Below are 19,495 nucleotides of genomic sequence, written 5' to 3'. Positions count from 1 at the left end.
TAAAATAAAAACGGTACAAATTAGATGCACAGTATTTTATTATACAAGTATTTTTGATCAGTAAAAATAATAATTAAACAGTAAAAATAATAAATGCACAGTAAAAATAATAGATGCAAAGTAAAAATAATAAATGCACAGTAAATAATAGCATCTCAAAACTAGAGAGTGTAAAATTCCATATTTCGAGTTTTACGTTTTTGAATTTAATCGTTCGAGGAGTACGTTTTCTTCTAGGTCTCTAGGGCGAAGTCCCAGCCTGCAAGCTAGCAACTGAGCTTTTATTATTTAAACTGAGCAAACTGAAACTAGTGAAACTAGATACTGTGCATATACGATTTTTTTACTGGTCAAATTTAATAAAAAATACTATGCGTGGTTTATTTGTTATTTAATTTCTTTACTGTGCAAAAATGAATTAAATACTAATCATTTATTATTTTTTACTGATCACAATCGAATTTATTACTAATCGCTTTATTACTACCCAAATAAAAAGTACAAAAATCGTATCCAATATTTAGCTGGTCGTTTGGATTTTTATTCCTTGCTTAATTTAGGCGCAGAGCGCAGACTGTTCGCGGGAAACTACAGTATCGAGGTTATGTTTGTGTATTTGTTATCAATTAATAGTAATTATTATTAGCAATGTTCAAAGTGGGCAGTATACGGAAAATCGAAGTGAAGAACTTTGTGTAAGTCCCCACATTTTGGGAGTGGTTGTTGTTCACTGAATTTTGTAGGACTTACAGCTACGCGGAGCTGTACCCGGGCCCCAATTTGAACATGCTGATTGGCCCCAACGGCACGGGTAAGTCTACAATCGTGGCTGCTATTATTTTGGGACTTGGGGGTAACCCCAAAACAGTTGGTAGAGGCGTTAGGGTGAGTTCCAAATTTGTTATTGAAGTCATGCAAGCCAGCTTGTAGGTGTCTGAATACGTGAAACACAACTGTGAAGAGGCCACAATTCATATTTACTTGCAAGGCAGAAAAGACAATGATTTTATTAAGATTACACGAATTTTTAATACGCATGACAAAACAGGGTGGCTTGTAAACAATCAGAGAGTAACACTGAAAGAAGTAATGGATTGCATCAAGCAGTACAACATACAAGTCGATAATTTGTGCCAGTTTTTGCCCCAAGACCGGGTTCAGGATTTCGCGAAAATGAACCAACAACAATTATTGAAGGAAACTCAAGTAGCTCTATGTCGAACTGATTTAATAGAAAAGCAGGAGGCTTTAATAGCATGTAAAAATAATCACAAACAGCTTACTGAAGCAATCGATAAGAACGGAGCGAAGTTGCAGGAAACCCGCGACGCTAATATGCGATTAGAAGGCAAGATTGAGAATTTTAGTAGGAAGAAGAAATTCTTAAGCCAGATTGAAGGCATAGACCGTAAAATAGCCTGGTTACAGTATGATGATCTCTACGAGAAAATGACCGAAACAAAAGCTGACTTGGCTAAAGCGACCAAAATTTACGAAAAACACAAGAGCGCTACTAAACCTGCGGAAAAAGAAATCCAAAAGGCCAAACAAGTGGTTCAAGAACTGCAACAATCAAACTCAAATATTGTAATTACTGGCTGTTTTTCCTCGTGGCGTTTTGTAATTTATAATTTTCAGACACGCACCATTCGCGAGCATGAAGCGTCCGCCCGAAATTATGTGGAGAAAATTGAGCAAACCAAAGACAAAATAAGGGACATTGAGCAGAAAATGAATGATCAGATTGCCATCATTGAGCAAAAGAATCAAGAAAACGAAGCCATGGCTTCTAAAATTGAAGAATTGAAAGTCGCGCAAAGAGAACTACTCAATCAGTGTGGCAACGGTATTTTCTCATATCTATCATTTTTGTTTTTTACACTATTCTGCAGACGAGGAAGTTCAACAAAAAGTTCGAAAACTAACGACTGAAATGCAGAAATTTCGACGCCACGTGAGCGAATTGCAGAATCAGAGAGATGAAATCGTTGCGTCAAGGCAGACGAAGTCGGCGCAATTACGGGCTTACGAAAACGAAATCAACAGAATTGATAATGTGAAACAACAAAGGCTAAATTATTTGCAGCGCGTGGACAGGGATGCCTATGAAGCGGTGGTTTGGCTGAGGAACAACAGAAATCTTTTCAAGGGAGAGATTTATGAGCCTATAATGCTAGAGGTAAGGTTTTTTTTAACTAAAAACCAATTTAAACCCAAACAATTGATCGAGATACTTTTCTGCAAGAAGTTTAATATTGTATAACTTTAATTGTTTACATATTTTCTTTTTTCCTAGAGCAAAGTTAGATTTTTTTTAATTGGTGGATAAGCTCTTCAGTACGTCATAGCACATATTTTAACAAACTCTAGAAATATAATTTATAAAATCCCTCCGAATTATTCTAAGCAGTATTGAGAAGCAAAGTGTAGATTTTTTTCTCTTAATTTCTTAAATTATTTTTGATCGGTGATAGAACTATGGTAGAGACGAAGTTCTTCTATTCTTCCACGTCAACAAAATTAAAAATTATGTATAATAACCATTCAATTTAAAAAATTGTGATTCCTGTACAGTGTGTCAGAAATACGTGTGTTAATTTTTCCACATAATAAAACTTACCAATTACAACAAATTTTCTGTATACAATTTTGCAAAATTCTTTCCAATTTTTAAATAAATTTGCGAAATTTTATTGAAAAATAGAAATAGAATAAATGTTTTACTTTTTGAGCTCGGTTACCAGGTAAATTAATATACGCATTTTTTATACATCCCGTATACAGAAATGTAAGAAAATTATTTTTTTAGAGGTTTCCTGTACGTTTTCTGTTAGAAACGTACCAGCGAACTATGCGCTATTTTGTAATTTTGTATACACGCTGTATAGTTTTCGGTAAAATTTTTGCACTAATTTATTACGTATTTGAATGTAATGTTGTTTTTACGTGAAATTTTTTGTTGGCCTTGTACCGTTATTTAATTACCAGAGTTTTTGATTTCATTCTGCTTAAAATTAGACGGGTTAGTATAACTATTAATATAATAATATCTGTTTTAAAACTATAAAAACAATCGCTATTTTTCACAATTGATTTTATTTTTCATTTATTTGTGGGTTTTCTTAGCGTTAAATTTTTCCCAGTCTAATTTAACATACGATCCTATTTTAATTTGTGTCTTATTTGACCTCAAAAAACGTAAGATGCGCTGTTGAAATTTTTTTTCTAGTTTTGAAACAGCAGATACATTTTGAAATATTTTAAAGTAGAATTATTTTTTAATAGCTCAACGTTCTTGACTCGAAAAATGCGATGTACGTTGAGAATGTCATTCCGCTGCGTGACCGCGTGGCCTTTACTTGCACTAATAAAGACGATATGAATGCTTTGATTCGCCTTTTGAGAAATGAGAAGCAACTGACAGTCAACGTGCTCTATGCTGGTGATCCCAATGACCACGTATCACGTTATCAGCCTTCTATTCCTATAGAGCAGTTGCGAAAATATGGCTTGTACGCTTACATGCACTCACTATTTACCGCCCCTGAGCCAATAATGAGGTACTTATGTAAGACGTACCGAGTGCATGATATTCCAATCGGCAATAAACAAACAAACGAGTTCTTCCAAGCAGTGCCTTCCCAAATTAGGGTTTTCTTTAGTGGTAAGTCCGCAATACCGGTGTTTCTGGACATGTTTGAAATTTTTATTCAGATAAGGTGAAATATTCGGTGAGCTACTCCCGATACACCAAAGCTAAAAGTATAAGACAGAACGAAATTAGATCAAACGGGGGTTTCTCCATATCTGTTGATGTGTTACAATTGGAGAGACTTCGTGGCCAAATGCAAGAGCTTAGAAATAGTTTCGACACATGCGACACTCAAATGAAAGAACTTGACACACAGGTAACACTTAATTTGTACTTTTTCCCCTACTAAACCAATCGGCGCAGATTTCGCTTATTAATGAGAAAGTTTCAAAACTTGGGGAGGAACACAAATATATCCACAGCATCAAGCAGCAAGTCCAAACAATTGAAACTCGTATTGTTGCCATGCAGCGAAAGGTGCAAGAGTTGCAACAACAGTCGTCCAACGGTGACGAGATTCGCGCCCAAGGGCGCAACAAAATTCGAGTAAGTACGTCCCTGTCCTACTGTAGCAAAAATTAGTGTTTGTTCCATAGAAAGTCATCCGAGTTCTTCCACAATTGTCCCAAGAACTTAAAAACACCTACGAGTCCTTAACAGTCCTCACAGTTAAGAGCGAATTGAACTTTATTAAAATTGAGAAAGCGCGCCGCCATGCCGCCTATTTGGAAAACAAAGCTGTGGAAGCGCGACGCTTGATGGAGGAGAGTGAAGCGACCTTAAACCAGGTCAAGGAGGCTTACGCCAACGTGAAGGGTCAAGCCAAAGCGGCCCTTCAGAAGGCCAAAGGCTTGTCCAAAGGTTATACACCTGGGGATGAGGCTTTCGAGGAGTTTCGGGAGACCCACGAGCGGCTTTCTTCCGACTTGCGAGAGCTTCAAGAGGAGAAGTTGCAATTAAACGCCAAGATTGAGTGCTTAAGTACAGCCGATGATGACGAGATGCGCGAGTATGAAGAACGGGTGGAGACGATCAAAAACCTACAAGGGAGCATCGAACGGGCTCACGTCGATTTGAGCAAAATCTCGGCCAAGATGGACCAACTGCGGGAGGAGTGGTTGGGTCCGCTTGGCCAGTTGGTCACTGAGATTAACGCCAACTTCGCCACGGCTTTCGAACGGATGGGCTGTGCGGGGGAAGTCTCCATAAACCCGGGCGATGACGAGCAAGACTTCTCCAATTACGGGCTGCGTATCAAAGTGACCTATCGCAATGGACAGCCGATGCAAGAACTCAACAGTGTGGTTCAAAGTGGAGGAGAGAGGGCTGTGGCGACGGCAGTGTTTATGTTGGCGTTGCAAGAATTGACTCCAGTGCCTTTTCGATGCGTCGATGAGATTAATCAAGGGATGGATGTGAATAATGAACGGAGGATTTTCGATTTGTTGGTGGAGTCGACCAGTCAGGCCGACACGGCGCAGTATTTTTTGATCACGCCGAAGCTAGTACCCAACTTGAGCTACTCGAGGTCGACGATGGTGCATATTGTGCACAACGGACCGTTTGTGGAGCCGGACAGGAAGTGGGGCATGTCCAAATTGTGTAACCCGCAAAGAGCGCTAATACATTAATTGTTTTGTTTGTGTTTTTGTTTTATATTTTCACAGATACTATGTTTTTACTAAATAAAGATTCTTTCTTAAATTGGGGTTGTTGTTATTTTCACCGTACCCGGTGTTTTACATCGTTATGGAGTTACCGATATGCAGGTCTCGGGGAAAAACCTTAAAATTTTTCGGGGTGATTTCTTAGGTCAAGGTTTCTTAGCCAGAGTAAATGTCCAATTTCTCAACAGTTTTAATGATAAGAAGTTACATTTTTTTTTCACTTTTTGGCTCTTATTTGCAATTTTCCCGTAATCTATTAGTCGGAAAACAATGATCTTTATTGGAAAAAAATGGTTATGAAAAGTGCTTTCCAACGATAATAAACGTAGTAGAGTTACATCTATTGGTTACGGAGTTATTACTTATTACCCAATGAATATCAAGAACTTCTTTACACTCACTTTTCAAACATCGATTGCGTCAAAACTGTTCCAAAAAGTAGAACTGTTTTGATATAAACCCATGTAAAATGATCGGGGGAAACGATCGGCGTTAAGAAAATCGCCAAGTTCTCAATGGTTTTTAAGTTATGAACATTTCTTTTAATTTTTGCACTTGTTTGCAATTTCCTCGAAAATTATTAATTATAGAATAATTTTTTTTGAAAAAATGGATTATAAAAAATAGCTTTCCAACGATGAGAAACTTACTAAGGTTACGTCTATTAGTTCCGAAGTTATTGCCCGATAAATGTCAAAAAAATTTTGAAATATTTTACATAAAAAAGAAGAAAAGTTCTTACGGACCTATGCTCGAAATAAAACTACATCTCGTCTTTATTTGAATCCTCTAGCTGACCCAAAACGGTGCGTCGTAAGAAAATAAAAACTGACGAGACTTTAACAAAAAATCAATTAATCCGAATCAAAATGATTTTTTAAAACTTTGTTCAAAACGATGTTTTACGTTTTGAATATCTAGATTGATCATAATAGTGTCTCCGCCCTCTTATAAGCGTATACATTTTTATCTGACATATACTTGTTATACATTATTTTTTTACTTTTACAACTGAGTATCTTTATTTTTGTTCTACTTTTTTTATTACGTTATTGTAGTCCTACTAATACACTGCGTTATATTTATTTTCCCGATTTTTACGTACTTATTAGCTTATTATTAATTAATACTTATTACTTATTAGCGTATACAAACGCCAAAGTCTCATTTTATTTCAAATTAATAGCAAATGTAATTTATAGTTTCAATGAGAGATCTAACTATATTAATAAGTAATTTACATTTTTATCAACCTTAAATAATTTTACCAAAATAATTTGGTAAAATGCGACGTTGGTGTTACCATCGTTTTGAAACCGCTAATACATGTTTATAAATTTTGCTTAGTGTTCTTATTTTTGTAATTTAATTTATTTTCTAGTTTCTACTTTCGAGTGAATAAACATAATTAATTTAATTGTAATCGTAATAAAAGTTACAATAAATTTATGATTAAACTTCGCAGGTAAAACTTTTATTTTTCGACCACAGTTTTTATTTTTATCAGTTTATCTTATTAACCATATTGCCTTATTATCGGTTGGATAGTTGCTAAGGCAGAGATCTGACTGGTGTTTACACAGAAATTATGGAAACGATAGAATTTGTGTTCAAGAAAACGCTAGTATGTTGTAAAGACTTGACGGTTTTGAAGACTGATGATTTTTTGTGGTGCCGTGATACATAGTCTTTTGTTTTATAATGTAATTGAACTTCTTAAGAACTCATGCAGTTCGTGCCAATGTTTTATACTGAATTTTTATGAAATAAATACGTCTGATGGTTGGACATTAATTTATTGTGTCTTATCTTGAGTTGGTGGCCAGTCGGGGTAATAATCCCAATCAATATGCCTCGTTGTCACAATATTATTATAAACATACGAAGATAACTTCCTCGTTCTCGGCCTCTCTGGATCCTCAAAATCGACATAATGCAAGCCGAATCTTTGTCTACAAGCGACAGCTATATTTTCTGAAACCATTACAGTGGTGGATAACTCACGTATATCCAGCCATCCATTCGAAATTGTCCATCAAACTCCAGGCGGTGTATCCAATAACGTTACAATTTTCCTCGTGGATAGCTTTTAGTATCTCATAGAGATAATCTTTGTAGTAGTTAGCTCTGTCATAGTCATCGAGTTGACCATAATCGGAAAATCCGTTCTCCGTGACGAGAATTGGTGGGTTGTTGTAGTGGTTTTTAATCCACACTAGTAGTTTATTAATGCCCCAAGGAACGACTTTAAGCCAGTCGGAGGCTGACCCTGGCCATGAGGCGTCTTGGTACCCTATGACACCGGTGTCTGCCCAATGGGACGGATGGTCCCCAGCACCGTCATCAGCTAGGTAAACTTTATCAGAAGAGTAGTGGTTCAAACCAATGAAATCGTATGTTCCCTTCATCATTTCTTGCTCTTCTGGGGTAAACTCTGGCAGGCGGGACTTGTTATATCCTTCAGCAATGCTGGTCTTTTTCACTCGTTCGATCATAACGTCCGGGTAATTGCCATTGACGAAGGGATTGACGAACCATCCATACTACGTTTCAAAATTTGCTCAATGATACCTGATACTGGTGGCTGTTTCTACTTACATTCATCTCCATATCGATTTCTGAAGCTTGTTGGTCAGTCTCCCGGTCAGGATAATTGGGTTCGTGCCAATAGGAATCGACCGCAATCCCGATCTGACCTTGCTGTTGTCCCCTGAAGTCACTGTCGTACAACCGGTAGGTTCTCCCATGGGCTAGAAGTACCGTATGGGTACACTCGTAGCCCCCAATTCCTGGATTTTTGATAAAAGGAGCAAAACTACCCCCAGAATACCCAGCTTCACAAATCTGCATAATCTCATTAAAAGTCATCCAATGTTTAACCCTATCCCCAAAATTCTCAAACAAAACTTTCGCATAATCGACAAAATAATCGGCCGTTTTTCTCTCCGGCCACCCGCCCTCATCTTGCAGCGGCTGTGGTAAATCCCAATGGAACATCGTAACGTAAGGCTCGATCCCATTAGCCAACAACTCATTTATCAAGTTATTGTAATAGTCAATCCCTGCTTGATTAATCTGATCTGTTTTCCCCGTTGGAAGAATTCTAGACCAAGATACGGAAAAGCGGTAAAAGTTAACTCCCAGATTTTTCAAGAGTTGAACGTCTTCCTTGTACTTGTGGTACGAGTCACAGGCGATGTCTCCATTGGACTTGTCAGCCACCCAGTCTTGGTGCTCGTGGATACCTCTGTCCCAGATGTTCTCACCTTTCCCGTCTTCGTTCCATGCACCTTCGACTTGGTAGGCGGCAGTCGCAGCGCCAAAAACGAAGTCATCGGGGAAGTGGTAGTCAGGGTTGTCTGCAAGTGCGAAAGCACTGGCAAAAGTGTTTTAAAATGAATGTTACTTGACTGGAGTTGTTACCTTGCACAAATGAGCAGCAACACAATTGGCTTCATCTTGCATTTGAGAAGAAATGGTTGGGGATAGTTATTTATATGGGGATATATCTACATTTTTAATAAAAATGTGCGCTTACCACTTGATAAAAAATGACAAAATAGATCGCCAATTGTGATAATGATAAAATACTTGGCGGAAATTAACAATCATAGATAAAGTACTCGTAAAGAAGTGTGGAAATTCTGTACATCTGTGAGTACCTATAGCTGCTTGTTAGTAACAAGAAGATTGCATCAAATTCTATAAAACCAAAACCGAGGCCAAAACTATATATGTTTTAAAAAAATTGTGTCAATTTTATTTTTATATTATTTGTTCTTTGTTTGGTTAACGCTGTTGGGTAATAAATTGTTTGCTGTAGTTTATTTCTGTTTTATTTTTATTTTCCTTTTCTGTTTTCTTCATTTGCCGTCCATTTTGTTTAATTTTGCGTTTATTCTTCATTATAATACAGGGTGTATCAAAAATACGTGTTTTAATTTTAAATGGTAACAGAGCTGAACAAATAAAACATCTTTTCTATTTGTAATTTTTCAATAAAAAATTCGCAGATTTACTTAAAATTTGGAAAAAGATAAATACTGAAACGTGTACCCGCCTATGGGTACAAAAATAAGAGAGCTGAACTATTTTTGTTGTGATAAAAACGGACAATTTAAACATTTCAAAACAACAATGAAATTTGTTGCTATGAATACAAACTAATTATTAAACGGTGACCGGCTCGTTTGCACAAAAGAAAGGAGGAAAACAGTTAAAATTATAAATAAGAATTTTGCAAAATGTTATATAGAATTGTTGTTGTATTTGATGAGTTTTATTACATGTTAAAATTTTGGCGATTTTGGTGAAATATTGGCGATTTTTTAAAGATAATACTTATTTATATCAATTTGTAAGTGGTGACAATAGAAATTTATATGGGGATATATCTACATTTTTAATAAAACCACTTGATAAAAAATGTCAAAAATGATCGCCAATTGTGATAATGATAAAATACTTGGCGGAAATTAACAATCATAGATAAAGTACTCGTAAAGAAGTGTGGAAATTCTGTACATCTGTGAGTACCTATAGCTGCTTGTTAGTAACAAGAAGATTGCATCAAATTCTATAAAACCAAAACCGAGGCCAAAACTATATATGTTTTAAAAAAATTGTGTCAATTTTATTTTTATATTATTTGTTCTTTGTTTGGTTAACGCTGTTGGGTAATAAATTGTTTGCTGTAGTTTATTTCTGTTTTATTTTTATTTTCCTTTTCTGTTTTCTTCATTTGCCGTCCATTTTGTTTAATTTTGCGTTTATTCTTCATTATAATACAGGGTGTATCAAAAATACGTGTTTTAATTTTAAATGGTAACAGAGCTGAACAAATAAAACATCTTTTCTATTTGTAATTTTTCAATAAAAAATTCGCAGATTTACTTAAAATTTGGAAAAAGATAAATACTGAAACGTGTACCCGCCTATGGGTACAAAAATAAGAGAGCTGAACTATTTTTGTTGTGATAAAAACGGACAATTTAAACATTTCAAAACAACAATGAAATTTGTTGCTATGAATACAAACTAATTATTAAACGGTGACCGGCTCGTTTGCACAAAAGAAAGGAGGAAAACAGTTAAAATTATAAATAAGAATTTTGCAAAATGTTATATAGAATTGTTGTTGTATTTGATGAGTTTTATTACATGTTAAAATTTTGGCGATTTTGGTGAAATATTGGCGATTTTTTAAAGATAATACTTATTTATATCAATTTGTAAGTGGTGACAATAGAAACAACAAACATATGTAGGAATTCTCTCCTAATGTTTTGTATACTATTCTTATCAATGTACTTATAGAAAATATTATTAAAGTTTTTGACAATGACTTGAAACATGTGTAGAACTTTGAGCGTTATTCAATTTTTTTTTGTTGGAACATTTTAATTTAAAACAAGTTGCTATGGGAAGCGTTTTTAAAATAGTGAAAACACGTTGGTATGGGACCCGTGTTTCAAAATAGTGAAACCACGTTGCTATGGAAAACGTGTTTTAAAATAGTGTTTATAATCTACGATTCAGATATTAAAAAGAAGGCTTAAAATGTCACCAACAAAATGATGTTTTTGTAGCAATGTTTTTATAGAAATTTAAAATTTTGAATTATGTTTTTTGTCCTGGCTGGGGTACATTTGAGGAATTTTAAAATGTTTTGATTTTTATAATTTTGCAAACATTTTAATTGAGCTTTATTGGCTTGAATACTTGGACAGTGTTCGTTTTTGCGATTGTGTTCAGTTTTTTAATTGTCTTCACTGATCGAGGTTGTTATGTAAAGTTACAATACCCGGACAGGATTGTTTCATAAATAATTTAATTACCACAAAACTAACTCAAAGTCTTCCAGAATTAGTAGGAAATGAAAAAAAATGCAAATACTGCTAAATTGTAACAATTTTTATTTTATTGAACATGTTAACATTATGAGTTTTTCTTCTTAACATTTTAAGATGGGGGCCACTTTGGGTAATAATCCCAACTGATGCGCCTAGTCGTTATTATATCACTATAAACATAAGAAGACAATTTTCTGTTTCTCGGCCTCTCGGTATCGTTAAAATCTACATGATACAAGCCGAATCTAACCCTGAAATACACATTATTAGGTCTCCCAAAAACGTAAACTTCACAAACTTACATGTAACCACTCATCCATTCAAATGTATCCATCAAACTCCATGCCGTATATCCAGTCACATTACAACTATCTTCTTGAATGGCCTTCAATATTTCGTAAAGGTATTGTCGAAAATAATCTGCTCTGTCGTAATCATCCAGCCGACCATCGTCACCAAACCCATTTTCTGTGATCAGAACCGGTGGGTTATTGTAGTGGTTTTTGATCCAAACTAATACCTTTCGAATTCCCCAAGGAACAATTTTGAAATAAAAAAACGCGGTCTCTGGCCAAGAGGCATCGTGATACAAGATACCACCAATATCACTGAACAGAGAAGGTTGATTATACAGTTTTTTCGTAGCTGGGTAAACTTTAAAAGTGGAGTAGTGATTCAAACCGATAAAATCAACGGCTCCTCCTAGCAATTTTTGTTCGTTGGGTGTGAATTCTGGCAAACGCGATTTGGCAAGGCTGTTCTGTCTGACCATTTCAATCATTATTTCAGGGTAATTGCCAAAAATGATGGGGTTGAGAAACCATCCACACTTAAAATTGAAGCAAAAGTTTAATATTAAAACACAAGAAATTTTATTTACGGTCATTTGCATTGTGATTTCTGAAATCTTCTGGTCTTTGTCCCAGTTAGGATTGTCGGGTTCATACCAAGCGCAATCAACGGCAATCCCAATTTTTCCATTTTGTTTTTCCTTGTAATAATTTTCATACAAACGATATGTCGCCCCATGTGCTAGGAGCACATGATGACCACACAAATAGCCTCCAACCCCTGGCTTTTGGACAAAAGGAGCGAATTCCCCTAGAGAGTAACCACCTTCGCAAAATTGCAAAACCTCATTAAATGTTAACCAAGACTTGACTCTATCGCCAAAATGGTCAAACAAAACTTTGGCATAGTCAACAAAATAATTAACAATTTTTCGTTCAACCCAACCGCCTTCGTCTTGGAGGGCTTGAGGTAAATCCCAATGGAACATCGTGACATAGGGCTGAATCCCATTATTTAGCAACTCGTTAATCAGGTTGTTGTAGTAGTTAATGCCTGCTTGGTTAATTTGGTCAGCTTTTCCCGTCGGGAGAATTCTAGACCAAGATATGGAAAAACGGTAGAAGTGTATGCCCAGACTTTTGAGAAGTTGGACGTCTTCCTTGTATTTGTGGTACGAGTCACAAGCGATCTCTCCATTGGTTTTGTCTACCACCCAGTCTGGATACTCGTGAAGGACTCGGTCCCAGATGCTTTCGCCTTTACCATCTTCATTCCAAGCACCTTCGACTTGATAGGCCGCAGTGGCGGTGCCAAAAATAAAATTTTTGGGAAATAAGTGATAATTAAGTGCCATAACTCTACTTCTATAAGATTTGAAAGGTTGTCCTTTGATAATAAGTAAGAAAAATTGATACCTACCTGAAGTAAATAATTAGTAGTAAAATTACCTTCATTTTAAAATAAATTATGGCAATATATAGACTTTAAGTAGGGACATTACGTGAAATTTTTAAAACGATTTATTTACCCACCAAATGTGTTAAAGTAAGTAGATTTGCTGTAGTTTTCCATTTGCAGGTCTATTAAGATAATTAATGCAAATGATTCTGATATGTTTATTGTATTTTAAGCATTTATTAAAACCAAATTAGTCCGTTTCGTGGGCTTTAATAATTTGTTAACATTTATATGCAGTGTATTTGCGAAAAGTTACGTTAGAAGATGATTTTATACGCAAAATGAGCCGCTGAATTCAATGGAACAAACCGCATTGCTCTGCGACTTTTAACTTTTGAGTTATGATTTTTTTTGTGAATAAAATTTTCTATTATAGATATTGTCTATCTTAATTTTTAGCAAAAAACTTTAAAAGTTTACATCTCGTTAGAAGATGGCTTTATACGCAAAATGAGCCGCTGAATTCAACGGAACAAACCGCATTGCTCTACGACTTTTAGTTTTCGAGTTATGAATTTTTTTAGTAAATAAAATTTTTCACTATAGATATTGTCTATCTTAATTTTTAGCAAAAAACTTTAAAAGTTTACATCTCGTTAGATGATGGCTTTATACGCAAAATAAGCCGCTGAATTCAATGCAACAAACCGCATTGCTTTACGACTTTTAGTTTTCGAGTTATGAATTTTTTTGGTAAATAAAATTTTTCACTATATATTGCCTATCTAAATTTTTAGCAAAAAACTTTAAAAGTTTACAAGTATTATCCTATCAATAGCACAATGCTTGAAAAAGATGTACAGTAGAATCTCGATTATCCGTTTCTAGTCTTTTTGAATGAGAATTATTGAATTTGTTTTTTTTAATAGGTAATTATTTTAACATCATATTTTATTTTTTTAACGTAGTAAAATAAATAAAGTATGAACTATAAATACTTATTTTTCAATAAATTAAATAAAAAATATAGTAGTTGTAACAATTTTAAAAAACTAAAACTCATCGAAATCAAAAAATCAACTAAATTAATTTATAAAAAAATTAATTAGATCGACAATAAAACAGATTTTATCAACATTTAGATTTCCTCAATTTTGTACAGCGATTTCCTCTGCGGTTTACCCTTCGATGTTTTTCAATTATCCGGCTTGGCTTTGTCCATGAAGGAACCGAATAACTGAGGTTCCATTGTATCTTGAATGTATTAATAAAAATTAAAAAATACTGCAATTATTTTTATCGTCGCAAAGTTTATGATTTTATTTACTTTATTCTTGCTTTATTCATTTTTCATTTACGTTATAAATGTTATACACTTTAATCAATGGCATTGACAATGACACTGACCATTTTAAATGTATTAATGTAAATATATGCATTTTCTTTTTAACCTTGAAAGTGGCTACATTTGCTAATTTTTTTAGTAGGACTAATTGCATGATGTTGAGTATATTAAACTAAGAAACGGTTTGTAGAAGCGTCATTAATTTAATGCACAATTAAGTGCGTGATTAACTGATTACGTGATCAAATTGAAGCAATTTGGCTGGTCCATTCGCGTTGTTAAATTTTAACAACGAATTAAATTTTAACAGAGCTTTTTCTGCACTTTCATTACGGTTACTTATCTGACTACTAAGTGTATCTGTTTGTAGTACCACTATCACAGTTATTTTTGCTGAGACATATGCAGACTTAGATAAATAATTACAGAATAACATTATTTTGTCTTATTGTTTCCCGTTCAAGACAAATTATGAATTATCGAAAGTAAATTATCAATATTATCATAAAATCTGAATCTAAATTAATTCGTTTATTCTCATTTTTTAATGGATAATTTAAAATTTGAAAATCTAGACATATTGAAGGCTGCATCTTCGTTTTTGCATTTTTATTTCTTTTAATTATACAAATAGATAATTGATTTCTGTACCAAGATCCAATTTTCAGATTCAGATACCTATACTATTTACGTAAATGATTGTGGATATTTGGAGAGGGAAAGGAAGCTTTAGATTATTACTTGGAAGCGTTTTATTTATTTACAATTACAAACTTTCATAAAATTATTGAGCAAACTTCAGCATTCAATTTTTATAGTATCAGAATTTTTACGATGATTAAAGGAAACACCTAATTTGAGTCGATTAAATTTTATTAAGAATATAGAATAGAACGATTTATGTACACATAAAATGCATCAAGACTCAATCCCCCGTTGTCTCGTCTTTGATCCCGTCATCCACCTCGGTCGGATTGATAATCTTGTCATGCACAGTCCTCAAATGCCTTAAAAGATTACTCTTAACGTTAAACCCTTTAAAACACAATTCACACATGTACGGTTTCTCGCCGGTGTGCGTGCGTTTATGTATCAACAAGGAAGCATGAGAAGGAAACTTTTTGGAACAGATCGTGCAACAATTCTGAGCGGGGCCGAACGACTTTGGCGTCTTTATCACTTTACTGGGCGCGGTTTTGTTCGACAGGTGCAGCTCGAACTCCGTATGCGTATTCTGGATGTGGTGCACCCATTCGGCAGGGGTAGGGAAGTACTTTTGACAGAGGTCGCAGTGGAGCTGAGGAAAAGGCGCGTCTGAGTCTTCGTCCTGAAACCAGAACCTCAAAATCATGCCTACGAGCTTGAAGCCAGTACCTGTAAACTTTTGCCTCGTCTTTGCCTCTTTGCCGGCAACATGTCCGTGTGGGTCTGCACGTGGCGCACCCACTCGGCTGGAAGCGTGAAAGTCTCCGAGCAAAGCTCGCAGGTCAAGGGTGAATACAAGCCTTGCTCTTCACCATCCTCCATGTAGATTTCCGGTTTGATGGTCATTTCCGTGCTGAAGACCTCTTTCTCGTCCACTAGCTCCATGTCGGACTCGTTGACTTCGCTCCACTCGATCGGCTCCTCCTTAATCACCAGGAACTGAAGCGAGTCGTTGCTTTGCTCAGTCTTCTCACTATCAACCGATTCTGTGCTTTTCTGCGTCCTTTTCTCGTCCTCCGTACTCTTGATGACCGAATTCTGGTTGTTTTGCTTAGGCTTCTCCTTCTCCTGTTCACCACTCTTGACCTGACTTTGCTTGTCTTTCGCCCCTTCCTTCTGGCCGTCGTACGTCTTCATCACATTAATAGTATAGTTCAGAACCTTCGGCGCCGCCGAATTTCCCGGACTTGTCGCAGACTCTTGAGCTTCTTTCTGTTCGGTCTTGCTAGACTTATTTTTGTGCGATACCTTCACTAGCCGATTTTCGTTACTTTCGTCCTCTTTCGGACGCCATAAGCCCTTAACTTTGAGGATGTCGCCACCTCGGAGAACCGGCTCGAGGATGTCTTTGGAAACGGTGGCTTCTCCACTGTACATATACTGGATGAGGGTTTTCATGGTTCGGTAATTGATTTCGGGAGGGAGGATGATCATCAACGGGAGAGCCGTGGTCACGCGGGGTTGTAATTTGAGGACTTGGTGGAGGTATTGGCTGCAGGCGGATAGGACGAAACGGTGGGCCATTATCTGGCGACCGTCTATTGTGACAAGAGCCACATCGGCAAAAGTTTCGTTCTGGAGAGACGTTGCGATGCACGAGTGGAGATAGGAGCCGAACGAGTGCCATTTCAGTTGGTAGTTTTCGGCGATTTGGTCCATGGTGTCTAGCAAAAAATTATGGAAATGGAGCTAAAGAGCATTCTTTTATCTTACAAAAAAAGAAAAAAACTGGCAAGGCAGTCATTCCATTTTAATGGACGGGACAGTTTGCATAACTTTTTAAATTTTGTTTGCAGTTTTTACGAACAGTTTCAGTAGAAGTGAATTTTTCTTTATAGGAACTTATTACCAGTCAAATTGTTTACAACCTACAATTAAAGCCACATTTTTAAAATTTGAAATACGAGCAGAAAAAAGAAATACAAACTAATGACGGACGGGACACCAAAAAAGACCTCACATTTTTATCGTTAAACAATCGTAAAAATCTGTTAATTTAAAAGACACTAATTCTAACAACTATTTTTGAAGTAAAAGGTGGAACCTGTCGAAACTTTTGAAACCACAAAACTCAAGAATAAGGCAATGTGCAACGGCTTCTGATTAATTTAGTTTTTGTTTACACATGACGGACGGGACAAAAAAATTTTGTGTGTGAAAATAGCTCCAAAAAAATTATTCAGACAGGTTTTAATTATTAAAGACTTTAACAATACGTGTATTAAAACCAGAGAGTAGAAATTAAAAATTCTTAATTTTGTTTAACAGCGTAAATAATAAGAACAACATTTTATGTTTGCGGGACAGTAAAAGGTATAAAGATAAAAAGTTTCTTAACTACCAGAAACTAGAAAAATAGTCTTTTTTTTGTTAAAATGTTTATTTGCAGAAGTATATTTAAAATATTACAGCTCGTGAACTCTTTAAAATAAGTAAATAGTTTTTTTGCATTTGATAGCCAAAGGTATTCTTAAGTTTTTAGGATCGTCAACTATCAAATTGCAAGACTAGTATAATTTTTTGAAAATGATGCTCAAAAAATGATTACAAAATAGTTTTTTTAAATAGAATGACCCTGTTTTTTTAATGGCAATCGAAAGAACATAATTTTTATGCAGACTTTTATTACCATCTTCTATATCTATTTCTATATCTAAAAACTAAATAAAATATTGAAGTTTGACAGTTGTTGACCATTTTACAAGCTCTACTTGATTAACTATGAAAATTTCGAAGTAAAATCCGTTTTCTGTGATTTTTTTCAAAAACCGTAAAAGATAGGTATAGGGCGTATTGATAAAAGTCACCATAAATATCGATGCCCTTTCGATTACCGTTAAGAAAATAGTCATTCTATTTGAAAAAACTGAGTTATAACAGTTTTTTGAAAACCATTTTGAAAAAATCATACTAGCCATGAATTTTGATAATTGGCAATTTCGAAAATTCTAAAAAACTCTTCAAACCCTCGATTATCGAATGCAAAAAAAATATTTATTTATCGCAAAAGGTTCAAGGGCTGCGATATCTTAGATAAACCCTTACAAATGAAAATTTTAACATAAAAATTGACATATATCAAAAACTATGAGAGATAAGTACCAACAACTTGAGTAAATTTTACTCAGTTTGAGTTGGTGAATTCAAATATACAATAAAAATGTGTGATTACTATTCAAAATTTTAAACTTGGCGCTAATTTTTTGAAAATAATTTAGATGAACTAAAAATGGTCGACTTGAATCGTATACAATATTTGAAAGCTTTAGCTATATTAGAAGTTAAAAAGTTTCTAATGTAGGCACCATGGTTCTTTTTTGTGCTTGAAAATAGGTATGAAATAAAGGTCCGTATAGAACTTTAAATTACAGCTAGATACGTTACACAATGGAGACAGAAAGTCTGAAATAGAATAAGATTCATATTTTTTAGCAGAACATTTATGAAAAATGTTTTTTGAACTGCCATGATCTAAAAAGGTTCAGACTAAAGCAAAAATTCATATCTTTGTTATAGATCATTTTTCAAAAAAATTTTCTAGCAGGTCTAGTACTAATTTTGACACTATAGCAACATTTAGGACGTTATTGGTTTTTGAATAATGACACCATTTTTAATTTATCTTTCTGTTTACAGTAAAAAATTGTCACTAAAAAAATTAAGAATGACAATATTATTAAAAAACCAATGAGGTATATTTGTTGTTACGAAGTCAAAATGTAGCATTTAACGATCTGTTCGGGAATTTTTTTGAAAAATTACTCATATAAATTTTGTGCGTTACATTTGCTTCAATCCGTGTTTGAAAAATCTTTAGGATATAGCCAGCCAACTATCTCAGATGCCCGATAATAATCCTTTTGCGCCAAGTTTCTAATAAAATAAACCGTGTCCACACTGAACCCTGTAACACTAATAAATTTTGCACCTGTTGCAACTTAAAAATCGGCAACGTTCCGATCCGGGTCACATTATTTATCAATCCCCGTCAATGCAGCAGCTTTTTATTTACAATATTGATTTGGTGCGTAAGCGCCAAATAAAACACCACTAAACTATCAATTGTTAAACTGATTTTGCAATGTGAAAAATCAACAAATTGAACAAGCACCAACTGTCGAGCCACTAGTTCAAAACTTGCCAAACCAAAATGTTTATTTGAAATGTGGCGTGGATCGGGAGCGCGTGTACAGCAACGCCGACGTCCGAAAAACGCTTAAACAACACAAAATCCTTTACCTTTCAGCGTTTCAAGGCGGTCAACACGAACGCATCACCGTCGGCTGCAGCAGCACTCGTACAAAAGTGAATTTAGCCAGTTGCAGATGCCGGCATAAAAATCGATAAAATCGGTCTACCTCTATTGATTTCATCCAGCCAATCCTGGACAGCCATTTATCCTATCGACCTGACATCGCTCTAGTCGCGCACTCCATTTTATTGATTTACGTGTTCAAAATTGTATTGTTTCGTCTACTTTAAAGTCGCTATTTCGACCAGCGATAACAGAACGCGATGGGGTTAAGGGACAACCGAGACTCGGTTGGGGCTGAAATTTGAATGAGGACGCTGGTCGCCTTTGCTTAGGGTTCTCCAGATAGCGGACTAAAGAATTCATTTTTAAGGCACCGCCGAGGATTGTTTG

At 35.2% G+C, this 19,495-nt stretch overlaps 4 protein-coding genes across 6 annotated transcripts; 1 reads left to right on the top strand and 3 right to left on the bottom strand.

The window, feature by feature from the left end:
• Positions 1-536: 536 nt before the first annotated feature.
• Positions 537-5,296, top strand: SMC5 (Structural maintenance of chromosomes 5). The gene is made up of 9 exons (XM_970574.4): positions 537-695; positions 744-885; positions 931-1,587; positions 1,639-1,846; positions 1,893-2,179; positions 3,286-3,664; positions 3,715-3,908; positions 3,956-4,138; positions 4,189-5,296. Exons 1-9 carry the CDS (start codon positions 649-651, stop codon positions 5,221-5,223), a joined length of 3,132 nt encoding a protein of 1,043 aa, XP_975667.1. The 5' UTR covers positions 537-648; the 3' UTR covers positions 5,224-5,296.
• Positions 5,297-7,036: 1,740 nt separating this feature from the next.
• On the bottom strand, positions 7,037-8,842 carry LOC664577 (myrosinase 1). The gene is made up of 4 exons (XM_970573.4): positions 8,683-8,842; positions 7,858-8,635; positions 7,264-7,802; positions 7,037-7,211 (listed from the first exon to the last, which is right to left on the bottom strand). Exons 1-4 carry the CDS (start codon positions 8,715-8,717, stop codon positions 7,055-7,057), a joined length of 1,509 nt encoding a protein of 502 aa, XP_975666.1. The 5' UTR covers positions 8,718-8,842; the 3' UTR covers positions 7,037-7,054.
• A 2,319-nt stretch (positions 8,843-11,161) lies between these two features.
• On the bottom strand, positions 11,162-12,962 carry LOC664576 (myrosinase 1). 2 transcript variants are annotated; one of them, XR_010333538.1, is made up of 5 exons: positions 12,822-12,962; positions 11,992-12,766; positions 11,632-11,940; positions 11,414-11,579; positions 11,229-11,362 (listed from the first exon to the last, which is right to left on the bottom strand). XR_010333538.1 is itself a non-coding variant. In XM_015981594.2 (4 exons), the coding sequence occupies exons 1-4, from the start codon at positions 12,854-12,856 to the stop codon at positions 11,221-11,223; spliced, it is 1,479 nt and encodes a 492-aa protein (XP_015837080.1). In that variant the 5' UTR covers positions 12,857-12,962; the 3' UTR covers positions 11,162-11,220. The 2 variants fall into 2 exon arrangements, 1 of the variants encoding a protein (XP_015837080.1); XM_015981594.2 differs by having other exon boundaries at positions 11,162-11,362; positions 11,414-11,940.
• Positions 12,963-15,000: 2,038 nt separating this feature from the next.
• On the bottom strand, positions 15,001-19,238 carry LOC664575 (uncharacterized protein). Of its 2 annotated transcripts, XM_015982181.2 has the most exons (4): positions 19,090-19,238; positions 15,520-16,514; positions 15,207-15,472; positions 15,001-15,152 (listed from the first exon to the last, which is right to left on the bottom strand). In XM_015982181.2, the coding sequence occupies exons 2-4, from the start codon at positions 16,507-16,509 to the stop codon at positions 15,071-15,073; spliced, it is 1,338 nt and encodes a 445-aa protein (XP_015837667.1). In that variant the 5' UTR covers positions 16,510-16,514; positions 19,090-19,238; the 3' UTR covers positions 15,001-15,070. The 2 variants fall into 2 exon arrangements, with proteins under 2 accessions (XP_015837667.1, XP_975664.1); XM_970571.4 differs by having other exon boundaries at positions 15,001-15,472.
• Positions 19,239-19,495: the final 257 nt, after the last annotated feature.

Source organism: Tribolium castaneum, chromosome 3, assembly GCF_031307605.1.
Source record: "Tribolium castaneum strain GA2 chromosome 3, icTriCast1.1, whole genome shotgun sequence".
Lineage (NCBI taxonomy): Eukaryota > Metazoa > Arthropoda > Insecta > Coleoptera > Tenebrionidae > Tribolium > Tribolium castaneum.
Note: the sequence above shows the minus strand (reverse complement) of the source record. Positions and strands in the feature narration are given on the sequence as shown.

Coding starts and splice junctions, on each gene's coding strand:
- SMC5 (XM_970574.4), top strand. CDS start 649: ATGTTCAAAGTGGGCAGTATACGGAAAATCGAAGTGAAGAACTTTGT. Junction 1,847..1,892: donor ACTCAATCAGTGTGGCAACG/GTATTTTCTCAT, acceptor ACTATTCTGCAG/ACGAGGAAGTTCAACAAAAA. Junction 4,139..4,188: donor AAGGGCGCAACAAAATTCGA/GTAAGTACGTCC, acceptor TTTGTTCCATAG/AAAGTCATCCGAGTTCTTCC.
- LOC664577 (XM_970573.4), bottom strand. CDS start 8,717: ATGAAGCCAATTGTGTTGCTGCTCATTTGTGCAAG. Junction 8,636..8,682: donor TTGCTGCTCATTTGTGCAAG/GTAACAACTCCA, acceptor CACTTTTGCCAG/TGCTTTCGCACTTGCAGACA. Junction 7,212..7,263: donor GAATGGATGGCTGGATATAC/GTGAGTTATCCA, acceptor TGTCGCTTGTAG/ACAAAGATTCGGCTTGCATT.
- LOC664576 (XM_015981594.2), bottom strand. CDS start 12,856: ATGAAGGTAATTTTACTACTAATTATTTACTTCAG. Junction 12,767..12,821: donor CTACTAATTATTTACTTCAG/GTAGGTATCAAT, acceptor CAAATCTTATAG/AAGTAGAGTTATGGCACTTA. Junction 11,941..11,991: donor AAATCACAATGCAAATGACC/GTAAATAAAATT, acceptor TTCAATTTTAAG/TGTGGATGGTTTCTCAACCC.
- LOC664575 (XM_970571.4), bottom strand. CDS start 16,509: ATGGACCAAATCGCCGAAAACTACCAACTGAAATGGCACTCGTTCGGC. Junction 15,473..15,519: donor GACGAGGCAAAAGTTTACAG/GTACTGGCTTCA, acceptor TTCTGGTTTCAG/GACGAAGACTCAGACGCGCC.